The 23,387-nt window shown below is 34.3% G+C and overlaps 1 protein-coding gene across 2 annotated transcripts in view; it reads left to right on the plus strand.

Moving 5' to 3' along the window:
• The window catches only part of HEATR5B (HEAT repeat containing 5B), an 89,773-nt gene that overhangs the window by 39,035 nt on the left and 27,351 nt on the right, over window positions 1–23,387 (plus strand). For both annotated transcript variants that reach the window (XM_010999642.3, XM_064494587.1), the window contains 7 exons: window positions 1,121–1,310; window positions 3,695–3,864; window positions 8,736–8,880; window positions 11,702–11,941; window positions 12,398–12,649; window positions 15,678–15,859; window positions 17,944–18,012. In XM_010999642.3, coding sequence (XP_010997944.2) covers window positions 1,121–1,310; window positions 3,695–3,864; window positions 8,736–8,880; window positions 11,702–11,941; window positions 12,398–12,649; window positions 15,678–15,859; window positions 17,944–18,012 — 1,248 coding nt within the window. The remainder of the gene's footprint in view (window positions 1–1,120; window positions 1,311–3,694; window positions 3,865–8,735; window positions 8,881–11,701; window positions 11,942–12,397; window positions 12,650–15,677; window positions 15,860–17,943; window positions 18,013–23,387) is intronic.

The following is a 23,387-nucleotide window of genomic DNA, read 5'->3' on the forward strand; positions in this document are numbered from 1 at the left end:
TTAGCAATAATTATTCTTTTTTTCCATTTTTCTATTGAACATTTAATATAAATCCTGGGGGTGTGTGAGTGTGTGTTTTTAAAACACTTGTAGAATCTCCTTTGTGCTTTAATTATATTGCCTTAAAAATCCTTATGATAGTTTTACTAAAATACTTTTTTGTTTCTTCCATTAACTTTTTTCTCCAAATGTGTATTCTGGTCTTCCTCTCTCAGGCTGCTGTATCCATAATACTTTTTGCTAGCTCTTGTCAGTAAGTGTGGTTTCTGTACATAACTATCCAGCTCAGGTTGCTGAATTCATTAGGATTGGAGTAGATTGACAGGTAGTAGATATTAGGTATGCATTTTTTTATACCATGTTAACAAGTTGGGAAACTTCTCTGTTGAGACTTCTCTGTTCTCAGCCTAGTAGTGCAGCTCTGCTTTGGAGCTGCCAACAGCAAAAATAAAAGGTAAGTTCTTTGACAGGTGGATGTGAGCAGCTTAAAGGATTTTTCATTTTCTTAAGCCTATGTTGATGACAGTACATTGCTCTGGGTTAGTTTTGCAAATACTATTAACCGCTAAGATTATTTGTGCTTAGTAAACAGAAATTAGGGCCTGAAATTGTTCGATGCACTTGAAGAGCTGTGGTGTGACTATCATTGCTTGAGAAGTATATCTGAGTACAGAACATTGGTACGGTCGTTGTTTTATTTCAGCCTAGTTAATTAGTAAAACTTCGATAATAAATATATATACTCCAGACAATAAATGTATATTTGATGTCCATAGTATCCACTAAATCAAATACTTACTATGTAAATCATTGTCTTGTGGAAGTGTGAAACACATGAACATTATAATAGAGGAAATGAGTTCATCAATGAAACTTTTTTCTGACACTCAAAGCCACAATGCAGAGAAACTTTAAACGTAGCATTTGTGTATCAGTCTCTTTGGTTATTGGCTACTGGTAGCTTATGTGCTTACCTTCTATTTCTTAAGGAATATATTTGAAAATTTTTCTAGATCATTAATTAAAATCTAAGACGTTAGTATTATAAAAATTTAAGTTAAAATATCAATTCAGTATACTTCATCACTTACAACTAAAATAAAATTATATTTTATTCTAGACTTGGTCTCTTCATTCACTTGCATTGATAGTGGATTCCAGTGGCCCAATGTATCGTGGATATGTGGAGCCAACATTATCTCTGGTTCTTACCTTGCTGTTGACAGTTCCACCCTCGCATACAGAAGTTCATCAGTGTTTGGGTAGATGCTTGGGTGCTATAATAACTACTGTTGGCCCTGAACTACAAGGTGAGTAAATTCATCTAAAATTAAAGGAGCTAGATAGCTAATTACTGCCTTTCAGCTTCCTAAATGTCACCATCACATTGCCTAAAGAAATCTTGTAATAATAATAATAATAATTGCTATGTACTGAATGCTTGCAATTTACTGAACACCTGGAACCCTGCTTTTTATATGTACTATTTTATTTAATCCCTGCAGCAAACATGTGATATGAAGGTGTGTGTTAAAGTTCTGAGCAGAGAACATCTAAGTGATATGTTACTGGGAGCCCCATGCAGTCAAAGATAAAAAGTTCCTTTGGCCTGGAGTGCCATCCACTTGTCTTCATGGACTTTAGCTTCACTTTTTTTGTTTCCCTAACTCTAAGGAAGATAATATTATCTAATTTTTCTCTGAGGAAAGAAGCTCAGAGAAGATAAGTAACCAGCCTAGAGTTACTCAACTAATGAGTGGCAGATTTGTGATCCTAAGGCCCATATTCTTATCATGCACTTAACACTGATATGATTCTACTAATGGTTAAATTAAGCACTTAGATCAGAAGATCAGAAAATTACTATGAGTTTATGCAAAATATATAAGCCACTTTCAGAGCTTTCCCTTTTTTCCCCTACCATTTGTTAAAACTTTCAGTGGGTCAAGCGTTTTATGTGTATTACCTCATTTAATTCTGACAACAGTCCTGATAAAGGTATGTCTCTCCATTTTACAGATGAAATACTGAGGCTGAGAGAGGTTAAGAATTTTCCTACGGTTTTCTGTATATAGCCAATGAGTGGTTGGAATCAGAGGTGAAGCTCAGATAAATTTTCTTTGCCTATATTCTTAACCACTGTGCTATGTTGCCTCCATTCAGACAGATTTTTTTAAAAAGAAGGAAGAGAAAAAAGAAAAGATCTTAAGGAAGAATATGGAAATTGAAAAATACGTGATTTAGACATGTCTCTATCTTGGACTCAGGTCCTCTTTGAGAAAGTTGATAGTTCTTTCTTCCAGTGAATATCATAAGGTTATGGAGAGAATAAATACGTGCCTTTGAATAAGTATAGGTGCTTACCAAGTGCTTTCTGATATGATGATGAAGCAGTGTGTATTTCAAACTAGAATGTGACTCTTAGCATGACTTTAATGTCCTTGTTTGGTCTCTGTATGTATGCAAAATTACTTTGCATTGCTGAAAATTTCACATCACTTATATCTGGCAATGAAGACATTTTTGTGTCTTAGTGTAAATAATACTGCAACTTATTTTCCCTAACTATCTCTGTAAAAATTGCCACTAATCTTATTAGGAAAATAAGATTTGACATTATTATATAATAGAAGTGGTACTATTGTTTGAACAGAGAACAAGAGAATGAGGAATCTTCTGGCTCTTTCAAATAAAACAATGATGGATTTAAAAGACAGTATAGTTTATCAGGGGATAAATACAAAGCTAGCTAAATCTAAGAGAGAGATATTATCTTCATTCATAAACAGTTGTGTTTTGAAATCATTTCTATGGATTTTGCAGACTTTGTTTTTAAAACAATCTGAATAGGAATCAGAAAGAGGGTTATTTATCTTAAAAGTGACTCCTTTTTTACTTTTGATTGAAGTAATAGTAATTGACTTACAATATTATATTCATTTCAGGTGTGCAACTTGGTATTTCAACAATTATATATATTATGAATTGATCACCACATTACGTCTGGTAACCATCTGTAACCATATAAACTTATTACAGTATTATTGACTGTATTCCCTGTGCTGTAGCTTACAACCTTTAAAAAGTGACTTCCTTTTGAAGGTTGGCTTTCAGGGAAAGGAATTTTTGGAATGACTTTATTAAATGGGATAGACAAGACAGGCAGATAACTGGATTATGGGCTGAATCTGCTCAGATGCCTGGTTGGCTTTTTTTTTTTTCCAACAGCCCTTTACGTAAGAATGGTTTTTACATTTATAAATGGTTATATTTTAAATGATTTTATAGGTGCTTACATAATAGAGTTGTGTGGATTTGGCCTCTTGGCTAGCAAAGTGAAAAACATTTACTTGCGGCCCTTTAAGAAAAAGTTTGCTAATTCCTGTTCTGGAAGATTTTATTTGCTTGATAAAATGTAAGGGGAAAAAAGTTAAGGGCATTTCTTATAGTGATTATTAATTTAGCAGTTGCATTACCTGATCTAACCATAGAACAAACATACTGATTAATGTTAATTCAACATAGTTTTTTTTTTTTTAATGGAAGTATGGTTGATTTACAATGTTGTGTTAGTTTCAGGTGTACTTTTTTTTTTAAGAAGGAGATTATTTAGAAGGTAATTATTTTCTGGGAATATTTCTGGTGATACTAATAAGATCATTGTATTTTGCATTTTCTTTGACTTTGCTCCTAGGGAATGGAGCAACAATTTCCACGATCCGTTCTTCTTGTTTGGTGGGTTGTGCAATAACCCAGGACCATTCAGATTCTCTGGTCCAAGCAGCTGCCATATCTTGCCTTCAGCAGCTTCACATGTTTGCACCACGACATGTCAATCTGTCTAGTCTCGTTCCTAGCCTTTGTGTAAGTATAAAGCTGTTTCATTCATTGATTTATTTAGGGATCCCCAAATTTGTTTCCTAAAATATCAGACTAGATCAAAAAACGTAAGTTTCTTGGGTTGTGCATTCTAGAGTTTCAGCTGCAGTAGTCATTTTCTTGCTATTCATTTTACTCACTGATTTTCTTTTTCACTTTTTAAGAAATATTCTAGTGAACTGTTTATTCCTTGGCTAAAAGATCATCATATTTTCAGTCTTTCCCACTCAGAATTTTGACCCCTAAAGTTTGCTTGATAACTTCTGAGGATCTGTTGCTGTCATCACAGTCGTTAATTGATTGACTCAACAAATATTTATTGAGAGCCTGCTACGTGTCGGGATCGTGCAAAGCCCTGGGGATACATTTGTGGATGAGACAGGACGATGCTTCTGTCATAATGGAGTTTATAGTTTATAAGGGAACATGGTCAACAATGATTATTTGCAAATGAGTACTAAAAAGGCTACAGGAGAGCATGTAACAGGGGAGCCTATCACAACCCAGGCATTCAGGAAAGATTTCCCTAAAAAAATGGCAAGGAAGATGTGAACTGTAGTATAAATAGGAGTTAGTTTAGGGGAAAGTGTGATATTGCAGTAGACAGCACTTATTTTTAGGCAAAGGGAAAAATATGGGAAGGAGGGGATGCATTTAAGGAACTGTTTACTCAGTGTGGTTAAAGCTGGGAGGGAAGAGGGGGAGGTGGGTCATGGGGGAACAGGATGAAGCTGGACAAATAGCCAGGTGACAGATCAGGCAGACTTTCTGGATGTATTAAAACTTTGGCCTTTATTCTGCAAGCAATGGGAAACCATTAGAATGTATTCCACTGAGGAGTAACATGATCAGATTTGCACTTTTTACATTTCATTCTTGCTGCACAGTGGTGAATGGACTCTACAGGGTAGTAATTATAATGGTCTAAGGAAGGAGATGATAATGACTTCTCCAAGTTGGTAGCAGTGAGAATGGGAAAAAATATATGCATTTGAGTGGTACTTAGGAGAAAGGATCAATAGAAATTAATTGGCTGCAGTGGAAAGGATGTGACCCAGGTTCCTGACCTAAGTATAGTAATATAACTTACTGAGATTGGCAACATTGGAATAGGAGAAGGTCTGGAAGAGCAGGTATCATTAATTCAGTTTAGACCTTTGAATAGTTACATGGGTCTGAAGCTCAGAAAAGAGAAGTCAGGTTAGAGAGATAAACTTGGAAGGCATAAGCATTTAGATGGTAAATTATAGATACAGGAGTAAATGAGATTGCCAGGGAGAGAGTACTGAATGAGGACCCCACCATATAAAATTTAGGGGAAAAAAAAAGAATCAGAAAAAAACATGAAAAAGCAGTCAGAGAGATGAAAGGGAAAATGGAGGTTGTAGTGTTCACAGATGTCAAGTGGAGTAGAGGAGTGTTCAGCTATATCAGATACTGTCAAGAGATCAAATGAAATGACAGCTACAGTGTGTCCTTTGACTTCTGTCCCATGATGTCCTTAGTAAGAGCTCATCTGGTAGAGTGGTATAAATGGAAGCCCAGACACACTGGGTTAAATATGGAATATGAACAGTAATGTCTTTCCAGAAGTTTGACTATAAAAGAGAGGGCAGAAGACAATAGGTTGAGGGGGTGATGGGGTCTAAAGAGATGCTTTTTCTCCTACAGTAGTGAGAAGAAGTGAGCATGTTTAAATACTGACAAGATGGAGCCAGTAGGGTGGGGCAGAGAGGGATTTATTATTCATCCAGGATTTCCAATGGGATAGTTTGCAGGACACAAGTAGAGGATGTCTCTTTCAGTGCAACATGAAGAAAAGAGGAGAGGACAAGTGTAGAGGATTTATGGATTTGGTGGCTGGAAGTTGAAGGAGTTATCATCTAATGACTTGTACTTTCTTAATCAAGTGAAAGAGAAGATAAGGTTCTGTGAATGAGGAAGCAAAAAGGAGGGTTAGAAATTCGAGAAGAATGGGATGTGGGAGATTGAAGTAACTGTAGAAATATAATATTCTATGATAGTTCTGAGGGTTCAGTAGAGGTTAGTGACCTTTGGCTCCATCGTGTGACTTATGCTGGTACCAGTTCATCTAGTTGTGAGATTTTTCTCCTGCACCTGTAAAGATCGTGAGCAGCCAGATACTTTGATACATTCATAGTTGGACTTTGGCCAAGCAGATTTGATTAAATGTCAACAGAATGGGAGAGGGAAAGATGTTAACAAGATGTTGCTGAAATGATGGATTATGAAATCTCATTTGGATGAGGAAGGAAGGTAAGGACAGTAGGAGGCTGATGTATAGGGAGAAAGAAGGGCACTACAGATGTAACTGTGGGAGGATATTGTGGAGGAAAGGGAAGAGAAGGTTATCCAGGATTAGGTGAAGGAACTGAAAGGTCAAGATCTTAGATACTAGGTCTGGTGTGGTATATTTAGCTTTACCCAACAAGATTTGCTCCTTTTCACCATAGACCAGGGGGAACTGCATCGGTCTCAGACCATCAAGAAGCTTGATTGCCACAGAGCAGAAACCAGATGCACATGAAATGTTTACAAAGAACATCCACAAAGGAAATAGTCAACTAATAGTATACACTGAATTGCATTCTGCAACAAGATACGTAACGTCCTGCCAAAAGCCATGGCCTGATGCCCAAGTTTGAGGGCATAAATGGTATCTCTTGAGCAAGTGGACTTGTTAAATGATGCAGCTTTGATAGGCAACTGATAAGTGTGATGAAGATGCAGACACACATGCCTCAAGTTGTCTGGTTCTTCTTTCCATTTTTTTCTCCTTAAATGTGATTATGCTATGGTGGTTGACCTTATGAGATGGGACACATTTAAGAGGATCTGGTAAAGTAATAACATGAATTTCTTTATCTTGGTGGACGTTATCAATAAGCCACAGAGAACACAATGAGTTTCCTATGTGTTAACACAAGATAATGTCTTCAAAATGATTTCCTTAGCAAAATATCAAGGGTTTTATTACCAAGCATGTTGAGCACTTTCCTGAACCTCTTCCAAAAAACTAAGTAGTGAGATTGCAGGCAGCTGGTAGGAAGGAGATGACATGGCAGATAACAATGGGAACAAGGGCCACTTAGGTGACTGTCTTGTTTCCGCATTGCCAGATACCCTCAGACTGTCTTCATTACGAGATCTTTTGACACTCTCTAAAAATAGTATATACACGGATTCATCCAAATTAGTGAAAGCAGGTCTGATTTTTATAAATTTCATGTTCATCTCTATTCAGTCATTGCTACCAGAAATGGCCATATTATGTGATACCATGTGTAATACCTAACACAAATGAAATGTGATTTTTTTTTTCAGCAAGTGTATTGAGAGGTGAGTTTCACCATAGTAATCTTTATTAATGATATTAAAGTATTAAAAGGTATATGATGGTAGAACTGTTCAAAATGTGTTTTTGAAAAAACAGCCACCACTCTGAATAGTTATTTCCCTCCCAGCAAGTGGGTGCTTTTTACCCCATGTGACCACAGTTACTCATTCTCCTGTCCAGATTTATTCCACATGGCATTTATGTCATCTGGGAAAATTGTAGATGTCAGTGAGAGAAGGACTCGAGCTGAATGCCCATGTCATCAGATAAGAAGGCAGAAACTCGGAGAGACTTGTTCTTCCCGTCTCATATGGCCATGCTTAACCTTTCTGATTATGGGATATTTGAAAGTTCCAAAACGTCTTCATTTTTAGGAAGAGAAATGAAAAAAACATTTTGTTGAAAAAAATCTAACCTGTTAGGTTTTCTCTCCTCATTTTTATTTTCTTTTATAATTTCATCAACTGTGAATTTTATGCAAAACTAAGAGTTACAAAAAATATATTAACAACATAAAAATGCATTATCTGCATTTGTGAAGCATTGTGAAGTGGTGGTGTATTCCACATAATTATTTTCCCCTCCATCGTATCTGGACGGGATTCTTTCTAAAATTTATTATTCACATTCTTTCTTTAAAAGCAGCATATGGAACATAATATTTTCTTGATGAGTCAGATTTATAGTAATAGTGATAATAGCTAACATTTATTGAGCGATTACCATGTGTCATCTACTGTTCTAAGGAAAATACTTGTTTTAACTTGTTTTGTTTTCACTATATTCCTGTGAGGAATTTCTATCCTCATTTCACATATGAGCAAATGAGGCACAGAGAAGTTAAGTAACTTGTTTAAGATTACACAGGAAACCCAGTCTGGCTACCGGAGCCTGAGCTCTTAATTATTATGCCGTGCTGCATCTTACACTTTACTTCATATATTACAGTGTACTTTATTGTTTCTTTCAGGAACTTTTGAGATTAAAAAACAAATTCTATACCAAAAGGATCCATTTTGCAGTTCTTTTCAGATATTTATGTTTGCTTGATTTGGGCTTTTTATTTTAGTATATATCCTCTTTTGCTTTCAATTCTTAATGTGTGCTCTGTCCCCTAACTTTTCATTTCACTACACATAATCTCTAAGCACTTGAAAAATTTCGATGACAGAGTTTAGTAGGACCATCTGTAAAGTAAGATGTGCAAAAGATCCTTCTGGATTTTTTTTATCTAAGTACATTATATGATCTTTAGGGCCCAAGTCTTGGGGCATTTATTTTATAAGCTACTAAAATATTCTTTATATATTTTATTGGAATTACTGTTTTTCCAAAAGACCATTATTTGGTTATATTTTGAACAACTGAGGTGGTTAAATGAAGAGACTCTTCACAAGTAAAGTGTTAAGATATATTCATTAGACAAGTGAGATTACAGCTTTTTTTTTTTTTTTTTTTTTTTTTTTACAAAAAAGTCTTAAATTGTTATGGTTTACAGGTTCACTTATGTAGTTCCCATTTGTTACTTCGACGAGCAGCTGTGGCATGTCTCCGGCAGCTTGCACAAAGAGAAGCAGCTGAAGTATGTGAATATGCCATGAGCCTGGCCAAAAATGCAGGGGACAAAGAGAGCAGTGGAGCTAGTAAGTTATGTTATCTGTCAATATTCTTTTTGTTTAAATATTTTAACATTTCAAATGAGCATTACTTACTAAATAACGTTTTAGCATTGAAATACGGTCCATTTTAAATTCTTTTAAATAAAATAAAACTATTACCACTTTTACAATTCCTGTGTAGTTTCCTTGGTAATTTTACATTTTTTACTTTTTAAAATTTTTATAGCTTAAAAAAATTTTTGTAGCCATTACTATCAGGATACTTCTGCCATCCCTTGAGTATGTTTAAGCTCTATAAAGGATGAGTAACTCTAGGGATATTGCCTTGTATCAGTAATAGGCGTCTGAAAAGAAAGATTATCTATTTGGGGGGGTACCTGAAACCTTCCAGTCATTGACAGCGGTTAACCTTTTGTGATATAACTTTTCCTCAAAGAAGGTAAAACCAAAGTAACCAATAAAACTATTAAATGTCAGTAGATGTTTGGGTGTGGGAAGGTAGATCGTTGCTTTCTTCAGCTCTTTTTGTTTTCTGGAGAGTTTTAAGTATAGCTTGAATTTATAGCTAGTTTTCTGATCTCTTGGGATGGTTTGGGAACTTTTTCAGAACTTAATTTATAGAGATATTTTCCCTATTGTGAGAGAAAACTTTTACTTACTAAGAGCTTTCAAAAGGATAGAAGTTGCTTGGGTACTAAGAAGCAAGATACTAAAATAACTCCAGTTTTAGCATAGTGTGTGTAATAAGAGCTCTATTAACAAGCATACTGTATTATAGAATGCAAAAGAAGTTTATTATGTAAAAGTCCAACAGTCAAAATGGTGCTTTCTGGAGAGAAGACTATGACACCAAAAGTAATTGCAGAATTCTCCTGAATACACAAAAAATTTTAGAACTTGTACATGTCAGTCACTATAATCAGAATTGAAAGAGACAAGCTAAGAGAGGGGAAAATATTTGCAAAATGTGCTTATTTTATTTGTTAGAATGTATACATGTATATTTAATATTTTTAAAGCTTTTACAAATTAGTGTGCCAGGGGGCCTAAGACCACCCCCAGGTTTGATGATTGACTAGGAAGACACTGCATATAGTCACACTATGGCTATGATTTTTTAAGCAAAGGGACAGAAAGCAAAATCAGCAAAGGGAAAAGGTACATTGAGTGAAGTCCAGAGCAAACCAGGCACAAGCTTCCCAGAGTCCACTCCCCAGGGTGTCACACAGGAAAGGCTTAATTCCCTAGTAAGGCATGACAATGCATGTGAAATGTTGTCTGCCAGCAAAGCTTGCTAGACATTCAGTGCCCAAGTTCTTTACTGGGAGTGGGTCAGATAGGCATGATCTGCCTAGCCTGTACCAAAATTCGGACTCTCAGAAGGCAAGCAGGTGCTCAGCATAAACCGTATTGTTGGTATGCACAGTTTAGGCATAGTAAGCCACTTTTATCAGGAAATGATGGGAACTCTGCTGAAACCCAATTCCCAGATTTGAGCCAAGAACTATCTGTAATATCAGGCCTTAATAGAGTAGTCTCAGATCTGCTATGGTTAACTCTTTTACGCGTCTGTAAAAATCACTAGAGCACACGAAAAGATGTTTTATCAAAGAAGAAATATCAACATATGAAATATCTTTAACCTCTAGTGATTAAATAGTTGCATGTTAATACAGTCATAGGATAGCATTTTTCTTCTATAAAAGTGACCAAGATTAAAAATAGTGATTTTAACTGGTGTGGAGAGAGAGATGAACAAAAGAGAAAATTTCTAATACTGCTGGTAGAAATGTAAAGTTATACAAATTTTCTGGAGGATTTTTTTTCAGTGTATTCTCAAAGTTTTCAAACTGTGCTTACCACTTTGACCTAGCAATTCCTCTTTTAGGAATTCATCCTCAGTGGTTAATCGGTTAATGTACTCCTGATTCAATGGTTTGCTGTGTTGCCATGAAAATCACATTGTGGAAATATAATTCCTGATATGGGAAGATATTCACCATATACTGCTAAGTGAAAACTAGGCCTCTGTGCCTAATCTCTCTGTAATGTTCCTTCCTTGGAACCTTCTCTTTTGACCTTTCCCACTGTCTTTGAATTCCAATCACTGTGTCTGTTTTCTGCAAACCTTCCCTTATTCTGTCTTTGGAGTAACTCAGTTACAAAGAGCCACTTTTCAGCCTGCATCCTTCCATCTCACTCCCTTCAAGGTTCAGAGGGCGTTAGTCTTCGTGGAGCCTAATTGTATTTATTCTTAAAGGCTGCCAGTTGTTCTACTCCTGCTATTTGTAAGAATAAGATTTTCAGATAAAGCAAGAAATTTAACCACTATTTCATAACAATTTTTGATTGTGTATTTCTTGGACAGGATTTTCTCAATTTTAAAATAAACTTTTAGGATATAATCCATTTATAATTTGTGTCCTAGCTTTATAGATTTTTAAAAATTTGAACTATAAGACCGAATAAGTTTCAATTTGTTCATCCAATAAATGTAGCAATAATTTTTTTCCGTCCATTAAATTAAATCTAATTAGAAGTACGTTTCTTTCCCACACTTTTTTCTTATTAAAATCAAATATACATTTGCTGAGCATTCTATGGAGGTTTGTTTAAAATAACACAGAATAATCAGTCTTAAAGATCAGGGTTTTTACCTTTATTGTCAGGTTAAATTGTAATTCTAAAGATATGTAAATTGTGGACTATAGTTAAATTGTATATATAGCTAGCTCATTTTGTTGTTACTGTGAATTTAAATGTGTATCATGGCCTTTAACATAATTGTTGCCTGTAGTATACGATAAAATCTTATACGAGTTCATTTGTAAAAATTGCTTTTCAGGTGTCAGTCCTTTTGCGCCTGGAGTTAGTTCTCGAAGTGATATCCATTGCCGGCACCAAGGTGTTAATATAACAGAAACTGGTCTTGAGGGACTTCTGTTTGGAATGCTAGACCGGGAGACAGATAGAAAATTATGTTCTGATATTCATGATACTTTGGGACATATGCTTTCATCGCTGGCTGTAGAAAAACTTTCCCATTGGCTAATGCTTTGTAAAGATGTCCTAGCAGCTTCTAGTGGTATGTATTCAATACATAAAATGTGTTCTTAAAATAATGAAAATTATTTCTATATAGATATAGATATATAAATTTGAGCTTATGTTTAAAAATATTAATAATTGTTAATCTATAAATCCCTGTAAAATGTTGAAGGTCAAAATATATTACAAACTAATGAACTTTGGTTATTTTTTTGGAAAATGACTAAGTTCAGATTAAATTATTGTATATAAAAATCCCAGGTTACTCTGTAGTTTGACGTAAAATGTAAACTAGTGAAATATGTAAAATACTTTTATGTATCCTTTCCTTGGTTTCTTACTGATTGTTTAAAAGAAGAAATTTGCCAGTGTTACTGTTTTCAAAGTGAGAATTTAGTCTATTTTTAAATTAGAAATCTTCAAACATTAATGCTATTTCTAAAGCATCATTTTTACTATATGTGAGGTTGTTATGCCTTTATTTTTGTTACAGATATGAGTACTGCAACTCCCTTAAGTAGTGGAAAAGATGAAGAATTTGAAAAGAAAGATGAGATGGATGATGATACCATGTTTACCACACTAGGAGAAGAAGATAAGTCAAAGCCATTTGTGGCACCTCGCTGGGCCACTCGAGTATTTGCTGCTGATTGCCTGTGTCGAATCATCAATTTGTGTGAGAATGCGGACCAGGCTCACTTTGATCTTGCCATGGCACGTTCTGCTAAACTACGAAACCCTACAAGTAAATTTAAAATCAGTGCTTCTTTTTCCCAGAGTATTTTTATAAGTTTGAAATATTTTACTGCTTTGTAACATGCTTTAGACTGTGCCTTTTGTTTATTGTAAGTTTCTTTGCCTTTTACCTTTGTTTTCCGTCCTCTCTACATATTGTCCATCTTCTGATCCATATTTGGAAGATAAGTTGAAAAAAGTGGTCCAAAGTTATATACCTATCTTAAGATATATTTATCTTAATCATTTGCCCAAAGGATAGTGACGGCAGTAACTTTCGTTTCCTTGGTACCTTATCCTACTTTTAGCACTTTACTGTAAAAGAGATGGCAAAAGTTTAAAGTGCATAAAGTGAGTTTTGCAGTCCCCTGCTATGGAGAATGTCAGAATTCATGAATACCATGGCAGATTTCGAACTCTCAGATTTCAGAAATGTTGTTAGGTATTTTTGGAAAGGTGAAAATTGTTTGTTACTAAAACCCTTTACTTTTTGATCATTTGTAAGCTTTTATGCCATATATCTCCTGAATCAGATATTATAGGGAATTTACAAAGAGATCATCAGCTCCAGTATCTTCACTTACAAATGAAGAGACCCAGAGAAGCTGAGAGAAGTGGCAGAGTAACAGACTCTCTTATCTTGTATTTTGTTGTCTCTTCATCATCCTGTCATTTTTTAAATATCTGAAGACACATTATATGTGTCATCAGTTTTGAAGTCTATACATTAAAAATGCCTTTCAGTTTATTTTGTTGTGTATAAGATGCAGTAGAACTCACAAATGGATTAAAAAACAAACAAATGAAAAGTAAAGCAGTAGTATATACACTATGTATAAAATGTGAATCTGAATATATATAGAATACTAGCAAAGCACGATATATCATGAACATAGTGTCCCTTTTCATGTCATTATCTATCAGATATTTACTGAGTCCTATTCTTTGCTATACATTGAGGATCCAAAGGAGAAAAAAAAAACATAGTCCATGCTTTTGAAGCATTTCTAGTCTAGAAGACAAAGAGCCAGATTTGTCACTCAAATAATTATATATCCCAATAGTGGAATGATAAGAACACTTTGGGAGCATAAAAAAGGACTGTTTGTTTCCTGAAGAGCCAGAGAAGATATAACAGAGGAAGTCATCTTGAAGCTGGGTTTTAGAGGCAGAAAAATGGTTTTCCCGGTAGAAGAGGCTGCTTATTATATTTGTTTTCTATTATTGCTCTAATAAATGACAGCAAACTTAGTGGCTTAAAGTAACAGAAAATTGTTAACTTACAGTTCTGTGGGTCAGAAAGTCCCAGAATGTAATAAACCTCTATCAGTCCCCTAATTCTCTGCTTATTTCAGAATTTCTGCTCAGTGCCCCTTTAGGAGTTCATTTCCTTAGATTTAGACAAGATAGAGGTCTTAATTTCATAAAGGCTGTTATGTAGAGATTGAGTACAGAAGCAACAAAACTTTCATTCCCGAAACAATTGCCTAGTTTTTCATTCTAGATTGATATAAATTGTAAATTAGGTGACAGAACGTATTAGGAGGACTAATGGGTCTTTTTGTTTACTTTTGGGTTGGCATAATCTGAATAAACCCATTTTAATCCAGTTTCTTCCACCTTGGAAATTTCCTTCCAAATTCTGGCAAAAGTTTATTATATCATTAGTTTTTATTGATGGTGTGTTTTTGCCTTCCTTAGGTGAGGAAGCATTGGGGGCTTCTAGCCGAAAGTATTTTTCTCTCCATTTTGCTCCCCTCCCCAAAATAAATAGATCTTCTTTTTTAGAGTTAAAATTCTAAAATTGCTATTTTAGGTAGGCATGTAAAAAAAACTGGAATATGCTAGTAATGTTCACAATAGCAATAACAACAAAACCCTCTTTAAATAGGAATTGACTTGGGATCAGGCTGAGCCACAGAATTACCACTGCTTCAAAAAAGACTGTGAGAGCCTTGCAGCCTCATGAAGATCTTTAGAATTCTTAAGCTTGATAAATTCTTAAGATAATTTCTTTTGCTATATCTTTAATTTCACCAATCTTTCCTTTTTCAGTATCTAATCACTACTAATCTTATTCAGTGTATTTTTCATTTCAGATATCTTTTTATATCTCTAGAAATCCCACTTGTGGTTTTCTCTTTTATTTAGGTGATGGTATCTATTAAAAAGTCCCTATCTGCTAATTCTGTTATCTCTTTCATTTCTGGACCAACATTTCTGTTCATTGGTTTTTGTTTTCATTTTCCTTGTTATGAGATATATTCTTCTGCTTTTTTTACATCTGTGGTAATTCTCCATTAGATGCCAGACATTGCAAATTTTATTATGTTAGTGCTGGATTTTGTGATAGTGCTGGATTTTGTTTTGTGATGTAGCTAAATTATTTGGTATCTTTTGAATTTTTTCAGACTTGCCTTAAGCTTTAATAGGGCTGATCCAGGACAGCCTTTACTCTAAGGCTAACAGGAAAAGACTTCCTTTTTCTACATCTTATCCTTATAAAAGTCTTTTCCAGAGTAGAGGTTGGCAAACTATAGCTTGCTGTCCAAATTCAGTCCAATCCACAGTCTGTTTTTGTCAATAGTTTTATTGGAGCACGGCACACCCATTTGTGTACATATGGTTTATGTACATACTGCAACAGCAGAGTTGAGTAGTTACGGTATAAATTATATGGCCAGCAAATGCAAATATATTTACTTTCTGGTTTTTTACAGAAGTTTGTCAATCCCTGTTGACAAAAGGATCACAAGCTTCTTTGGGGAAAGTTGTGGTAATCAGTTATTTTGCTTCCAATGTCATTATACATCCTATAACTTCATCTGTGTTATCACATTGTGTAAAGGCTTACCAGTGTACTCAAGAGATCATGGTATGGAAGCTCTCTTGAAAGTGTATCTTTGTTATTTCTAAACATGGTGAAACATGTGGATCATAAATGCTTTTTTGAAGAAATTTACTTCATTTTATATTTTTATGTTATGACATTTACTTTTGGAAAAGTTTTCCTTTTTGCTTTCTATTTTTATTTTTAGATGACCTCTTGGTACTTCATCTCTCTGACCTGATTCGCATGGCATTCATGGCTGCAACTGATCATAGTAACCAGCTGCGGATGGCTGGGCTCCAAGCACTTGAGGACATTATCAAGAAGTTTGCGTCTGTGCCTGAGCCAGAATTTCCAGGACATGTGATTTTGGAGCAGTATCAAGCTAATGTGAGATATTCTATATGTTTCAAAATTAAAATTGATCTTTTGAGTAGGCGTTAAAGGAGCGAAGATTCCCTGGAAAAATGTATTTGGACCTGTAACCTATTTATTCACATTAATGCATATATTTACTCCCATAGTCTGTGACATAGTTTGAATCAACTCACAGTTGAAGAAACAATAGTATAAAACTTGTTACTATTTTTAAGTCTTGATATAATATTAGTGATAAAACTAGAATAGATATTCCAGGCTGGCTTTCCAATCTTCTGTTTAGGTATTTAGCTGTGCTGTGTAGAGATAAAAGGAACAGCCCAAGAGTGTTGTGGATTTGCTGCCATTATTTTTATATGTCAAGACTTGATAAGCATTTTTAAAAATAAAAGGCAATCACCTGTTGTGTGCTGAAGGATAAATTAACTTTTAATAAGTTAAAGTATTACTGAAAGAATTGTATACTTTCAAAAGATTTTTTAATTTTATTCTAAACAGAGATATACTTGTTTCTCCTGATATTTATACCTTTATTTATATTCTTCAAATGAGGTACAATAGATTTAATCTGAGTAATGGTGGATTATGTGAAAGCAAAAACAAAATTTACATCAGCAAGGAAAGAATAAACATTTTTTTTTTTACTGTGATTATACCAAAATCTTGACTCCAGACACATCATACTTCACCTAGTAGCTATGCTAATACATACACAAAATTAAAAAGTGTGAATAATATATAATCGATGTTTTTCCATCTATCCATCCAGGTAAAGAAATTATACTTCCTAACCCTACTGGCTGTAGAAAACCTGTCTATAATTATTTATTCCCAAATACTCAAACTATCAGAATGAAGGCCTTTTTAAAAAAAAATCTTTCTATTTAGAAATAATTTCAAGCTTACAGAAATAGTACCAAAAAACTATCTTATACCCTTCATTCATATTTACCAATTGAGAATTTTGCCTCATTTGCTTTGACATTTGCTCTTTTTTTCTCTCTACAACTCACACACACACACATGCACACTCACTCACTTTTTCTTTCCTAAACAATTTAAATTATCTAAATCATGTATCTTAACCCTTGAACACTTCAGTCTGTATTTCCAAAGGCAGGAATATTGTCTTACATTACCATAGAATAGTTACCAATTTTATGAAGTTCAAAATTGATACACTACTTTTATGTAATCTATCATATTCCAGTTTTATCAGTCAACCCAATAATGTCTTCTCTAGTATACTCTCTTTCTCCTTCAGTACAGGATCTAGTACTAGCTTTGCAATAAGATTACTGAAATACTGCAGTTGATTACTGCAGTATGAATACTGTGATTAATTGTCTTGTGTCTTTAGTCAGAGCAAAGGGCTCTTAATTGATTTCCAGACTGCTGTTGATATGCCTTAGTGACTGAATCTCTAGTGTAAGGGAAGAAATCTCAAATTAAGAGTTGACTATATCTAATTCCTTATTTAGGTCATACATATTAAATCTAATATATCTAAGAATCTGTGACCAATACTGGCTTGTTAAAATTAAAACTCATATTCCTTTACTTATTAATATAATAGCAGTACATAAATTAATATTTCTTGATCAACCTTCTTTTAAAGCCTCTCTTTCTGAGGTAAAATGATCTTTAAGGTCTTTTAGTGACTGTGTGGATTTTTAGTACTACTCAATTATTTAAAGGAATTGAGTCAGTTATATGAGAGTCACCCATGAGGTAAACATTAGAAATATATTCAAGGATATATAGACAGGAAAAAAAAGGATAACAGTTTTCTGTTATCTCTGAGAATATGTGGCTTTGTCAGAAAATCCTATTTACTATTAAACAAAAACAAAGGAAAAAGAAGCAGGATTAATTGCCTATTTGGTAGAGCATTCGTACAGATTTGATAATGATAATCTTCTAGAAGTCAGAAGAAAAATGGAATGGTTGAGTTTCTTGTAACTGAAAAGAGATAAGAGATGTGATACAGAAGAAAGGAACAAAGATGTGTTTTGTGTTTTCATCTCCAAAGACACCAGAGGCTTTATGTTAACTACTTATCTTTTAAAATAAAATGCTTGTATTCATTTTTCTAGGTGGGAGCTGCTCTAAGACCAGCCTTTTCACAAGATACCCCATCAGACATAATAGCAAAAGCTTGCCAGGTGAGAAGAAAAATAGTGTTTTCTATAGTGATCTTCTATAAAGTCATAGATATCTTACAGTTTCACTTCCAAGAAAGAAGAGAGAAAAATCAAACAGTATTTATTTTTATCTCATAAATACAGCAGTGACAGTTTCCTTTTTATTCTGTGTGAAATGATGAAGTAGTAACTATTAATTGCATCCTTTTTTTTTTTTTTCCCCTGTAGCTGAGGACACAACTCTGGAATTAATAGCTATCCCAGTAGTAAACAGAGATGTGAAAGTCATAAGAGGGACTAGAATAAAAGTAAAATCTCAAAATACACAGTAATTAAAGAATATAGAGTAACAATAATTAGGTAATAAAAGATTTTTTTTGACCACAGGTTGTGAAAGATTTTGCAAGTTTCTGTGTATTAAATTATCCTAAAGAGAATTTCACAATATAGAAATTTCATTGCAAAGTTAATCCTAGGAAATTATTCTCGTATTATCTTATCTGAAGAGAGTTACAAAAGCACATATGTTCCTACATGTTTAATAAGTTCATCTTTTTCATGCCTCATCCTGAAAAAGGATTCATATATTAAGCTGTATTCTTGCAGTAAATCCGGTTCTTTATCTGCTTTCCTAAGAATAGAAGAGAAGGAACTCTGCCTTTCCCAGTTTTCTGGAGTACAGGACTGTAGTCCATCATTATTGCTTAGAATCCATAATCAAGCTACATGTTGCCTCTGTGCAGAGAATGATCTGCTGTTTGCAGTGATAGGTTTGAAATTCTGACTTTGCTCTTTGTGGCTGAGTGAGTTGCCTCTTCCTTCTGTTGTTAGTATTTATTTCTCTGAAGTCTGCTGTCTAATGGTGGCCTTCAGAGAAATGAACTCCTCCCAACAACAGCAGACCAGAGAGAGAAGAGGGAGCCTTGTTTGAGATAGAGGTCTGTGGATCTTGGTACACACTTTACCATGTTTGAGTAGGTAAGTCATTTGGATTGGGATACTGGCATATAAACATCAGAAATCACAGTCATGTATAAATAAATGTATCATGATAATGTTTCAGATCATAGTATTTAAGCAGATAAAACCTCCTACAAAGCTCCTGATCATTAGAAAAGCAAAGGCTGTTTGAATTTCATCTTGTGAATGAGTAGTATGGAATTTGCCTTAAACTTCTTATTTCTTATGTGGCCCTAGCTGCTTTTTCTGTAAGAGGTTTCTTTGTTGCCAGGTGCATGTTTAATTAAATTTTTGACCTCCTATCCTGTTTCTGGGAGGAAAGGTGGTTTTGAAACAGGTGGAATATTAGGTTGCAAGTTCCTTTCTTAAGATTATGAAAGGAGTTGGCTTTGGGCAGATCATGAAACATGGCATCCCAGCTTGTTTACTAGAATAAACATCATGTTGAACCTGAAAATCAAATAATTCTCAGATAGTATAGGAAAAGTCTCAAATGTCTTCAGTTGAGGATAATTAGGGACAGTGGGTTAATAAAAAATCATTTAAAGCAGGTTGGAATCATAAACATAATACATACGTTAAATATTTTATTTCAGCTTAAAATTTATAAATGTACATTCATTTATTCACCACTCTTCTGATAAAAGGCTAAAGAGTTTTCTCTGAGTATGATTTTGCTGATTCAGTGTTGCTTTGTTCTTCTTCATAGTCCATATCCATAATGTGGTAATTGCAGTTTCTGATTTCATGTTCTTAAAGTGGAGAAAGTACTTAGGTTTTTGCAAAGCAAGCTTAGGTCCAAATTCTCAATCTTGACAGTTCTCCCCAATTTTTAATTATATTTCTGCTAAAATTCACAGACATATTTGTCAAGTCTCTCAAATATGTTATTTTCCTTAGAAATAAGAACTCTTAATTTTCACACTCATATTTAATCTCTTTTCACTTTAAATTTCATTGTATGTTCAGCAATGTATTTTCAGTTTTGACTGGCTTTTTTTTTTTTTGCCATCAGTATTGGTAGCAATCAATTTTTAAATGTCCTTATTGATTTTTATTCAGTTTAGTTTTGCGTTCTTTGAGAATAAGTTTATAAAAGAATGAAATAATTTATACGTATATTTATTCTCACCTTTTAAAAAGTTTTAAACATAGGAACACAATCCATTAACCATGACTTAATAACGAAATGCTCTGAAAACCAGCTTTTTAATAATTTATTTGGTAGCAAAACCTGAGCTGACTGTACTCACTTGGCCCTGACTTGGCCCTGATGAAGCTGAGTGAGATGATAGTATTGATTGATCTCTCTTAGTGTGAGTCCTACTGCATTTCATTATGGAAATAGCCATGTATTAATTATGGGGTGCTGCTACACATCTTGCTTTATTCCTTAATTAAGTTCATATACCTTATTACCTTTTACCAAAAGTGGTGAATTGTGCAGCACATCTTGGCCTAAGGATTTCAGGTAAGAAAGTGAAGACATAACTGTTGAGTAAGTTGACACTATCAAATATCTTCTCCCATTCAGTAGGTTGTCTTTTCATTTTGTCAGTGGTTGCCTTTGCTATGTAAAAGCTTTTCAATTTAATTAGGTTCCATTTGTTTATTTTTGCTTTGTTTCCTTTGCTTGAGGAGACAGATCCAAAAAGTACTGCTGCAGTTTTTGTCAAGAGTTCTGCCTATATTTAACCTCTAGGAGTTTTATAGTATCTAGTCTTACATTTAGATCTTTAATCCATTTGAGTTTATTTTTGTGTATGCTGTTAGAGAATGTTCTAATTTCATTATTTTACATGTAGCTCATTATCCCAGCACCACTTACTGAAGAGACTTTCTTTTCTCCACTGTATATTCTTGCCTCCTTTGTCATCAGTTAATTGACCATAAGTGTGTGGGCTTATTTCTGGGCTCTGTGTTCTGTTCCACTCATGTATGTATCTGTTTCTGTGCCAGTACTGTACTGTGTAACTTTGTAGTATAGTCTGAAGTCTGAGAGCATGATTCCTCTAGCTCTGTTCTTCTTTCTCAAGATTGTTTTGGCTATTTGTGGCCTTTTTTGTTTCCATACAAATTTTAAAATTATTTGTTCTAGTTCTGTGAAAAATGCCTTTGGGATTGCATTGAATCTATAGATTGCCTTGAGTGGTATGTTCATTTTAACAATACTGATTCTTCCAGTCCAGGAACATGGTATATCTTTTCATCTGTTTGTGCTATCTTCACTTTCTTTTGTCAGTGTCTTACAGTTTTCCAAGTGCAGGTCTTTACCTCCTTAGATAGGTTTATTCTTAGGTTTTTTATTATTTTTGATGTGATGATAAACAGGATTGTTTCCTTAATTTCTTTTTCTGATATTCCGTTGTCAGTATATAGAAATGCAACGTATTTCTGGAGTTTAGTTTTGTACCCTGCAACTTGACCAGATTCATTGATGAGCTCTAGTAGCTTTCTGGTGGTGTTTTTAGGATTTTCTGTGTATAATATCATGTCATCTGCAGACAGTGACAGTTTTACTTCTTCCTTTCCAGTTTGGATTCCTTTTATTTCTTTTTCTTCTCTGATTACTATAGCTAAGACTTCCAAAACTATGTTGAGTAATAGTGGTAAGAGTAGACATCCTTGTCTTATTCTTGATTCTAGAGGGAATGCTTTCAGCTTTTCACTACTGAGTATGATGTTAGCTGTGGATTTGTCATATATGGCCTTTATTATGTTGAGATACGTTCCCTCTCTGCCCACTTTCTAGAGAGTTTTTATCATAAATGAATGTTGAATTTTATCAAAAGTTTTTTCTGCATCTATTGAGATGATCATACAGTTTTTATTCTTCAGTTTGTTAATGTGGTGCATCACATTAATTGATTTGTGGATACTGAAAAATCCTTACATCCCTGGGATAAATCCCACTTGTTCATGGTGTATGATCCTTCTAATGTATTGTTGGATTCAGTTTACTAATACTTTGTTGAGGATTTTTGCATCTAATTCATCAGTAATAATTGGTCTGTAATTTTCCTTTCTTAGCATGTCATTGTCTGGATTTGATATCAGGGTGATGCTGGCCTCGTAGAATGAGTTTGGAAGTGATAGATTTTTGGGCAAGTTGTTTCCATTAAAACATACTGATTTTAAAAACTAGTAACTTAAAACTACTACACAAAACAAATGGTAGACAGCCTAGTGAATGGGAGAAGATATTTGCAAATGATATGGCCAATAAGAGGTTAATATCTAACATATGTAAACAGTTCATACAACTCAACATCAAAAAAACAACCAGATTTGGGGGGAGGGTATAGCTCAGTGGTAGAGCACATGCTTAGCATGCACAAGGTCCTGGGTTCAATCCTCAGTACTTCCTCTAAAAATAAATAAGTAAGTAAGCCTAATTACTTCCACCACCTGGCCCCCCAAAATAAAGTTAAAAATAAATGAAAGAATTAAAAAAAAAAAGCAACCAGATTTAAAAGTGGGCAGAAGAACTGAATAGACATTTCTCTAAAGAGGAAATGCAGATGGCCAATAGTCACATGAAAAGATGCTCAGCCATTGCTAACCATCAGGGAAATGCAAATTAAAACCACAATAAGATATCACCTCACACTTGGTCAGAATGGCCATCATCAAAAAGAACACAAATAACAAATGTTGGTGAGGATGTGGATGGAGAAAAGGGAACCCTTGTACACTGTTGGTGGAAATATAAATTGGTGCAGCTAGCATGGAAAACAGTATGGAATTTCTCAAAAAACTAAAAATAGAATTGCCATATGACCCAGCAATTCCACTCTTGGATATATATCTGAAAAAAACAAAAACACTAATTCAAAAAGATACATGCACCTCATTGTTGATAGCAGTATTTATTATTTACAGTTGCCAAGATATGGAAGCAACCTAAGCATCTGTCAATAGATGAATGGACAGAGAAGCTGTGGTATACACACACACACACATACACGCACACACGCACACACAATGGAATGCTACTCAGCCATGGAAAAGAATGAAATTGTATTTATTTATTTCAAATTGAAGTATAGTCAATTTACAATGTTTTAATTTCTTGTGTACAGCATGTTTCAGTAAGAATGAAATTTTGCCATTTGCAGCAACATAGATGGAGTTGGAGGATATTATGCTAAGTGAAATAAGTCAGACAGAGGAAGACAAATACTATATAATATCACTTATATGTGGAATCTAAGAAATGCAACAAACTAGTAAATAAAACAAAGAAGAAGCAGACTCACGGATGTAGAGAACAAACTTGTGGTTACCAGTGGGGAGAAGGGAGGGGGAGGGGCAATACAGAGGTGGGGGGGAAGGGTTGTTATGGGATTATATGAAATCACGTATGTGAAACTTTTGAAAATGGTAAAGCACTGTAGAATTTAAAGAATCTTTTATTGAATTGGAAAAAAAAAGAA

Source organism: Camelus dromedarius, chromosome 15, assembly GCF_036321535.1.
Source record: "Camelus dromedarius isolate mCamDro1 chromosome 15, mCamDro1.pat, whole genome shotgun sequence".
In the NCBI taxonomy this organism is placed as follows: domain Eukaryota; kingdom Metazoa; phylum Chordata; class Mammalia; order Artiodactyla; family Camelidae; genus Camelus; species Camelus dromedarius.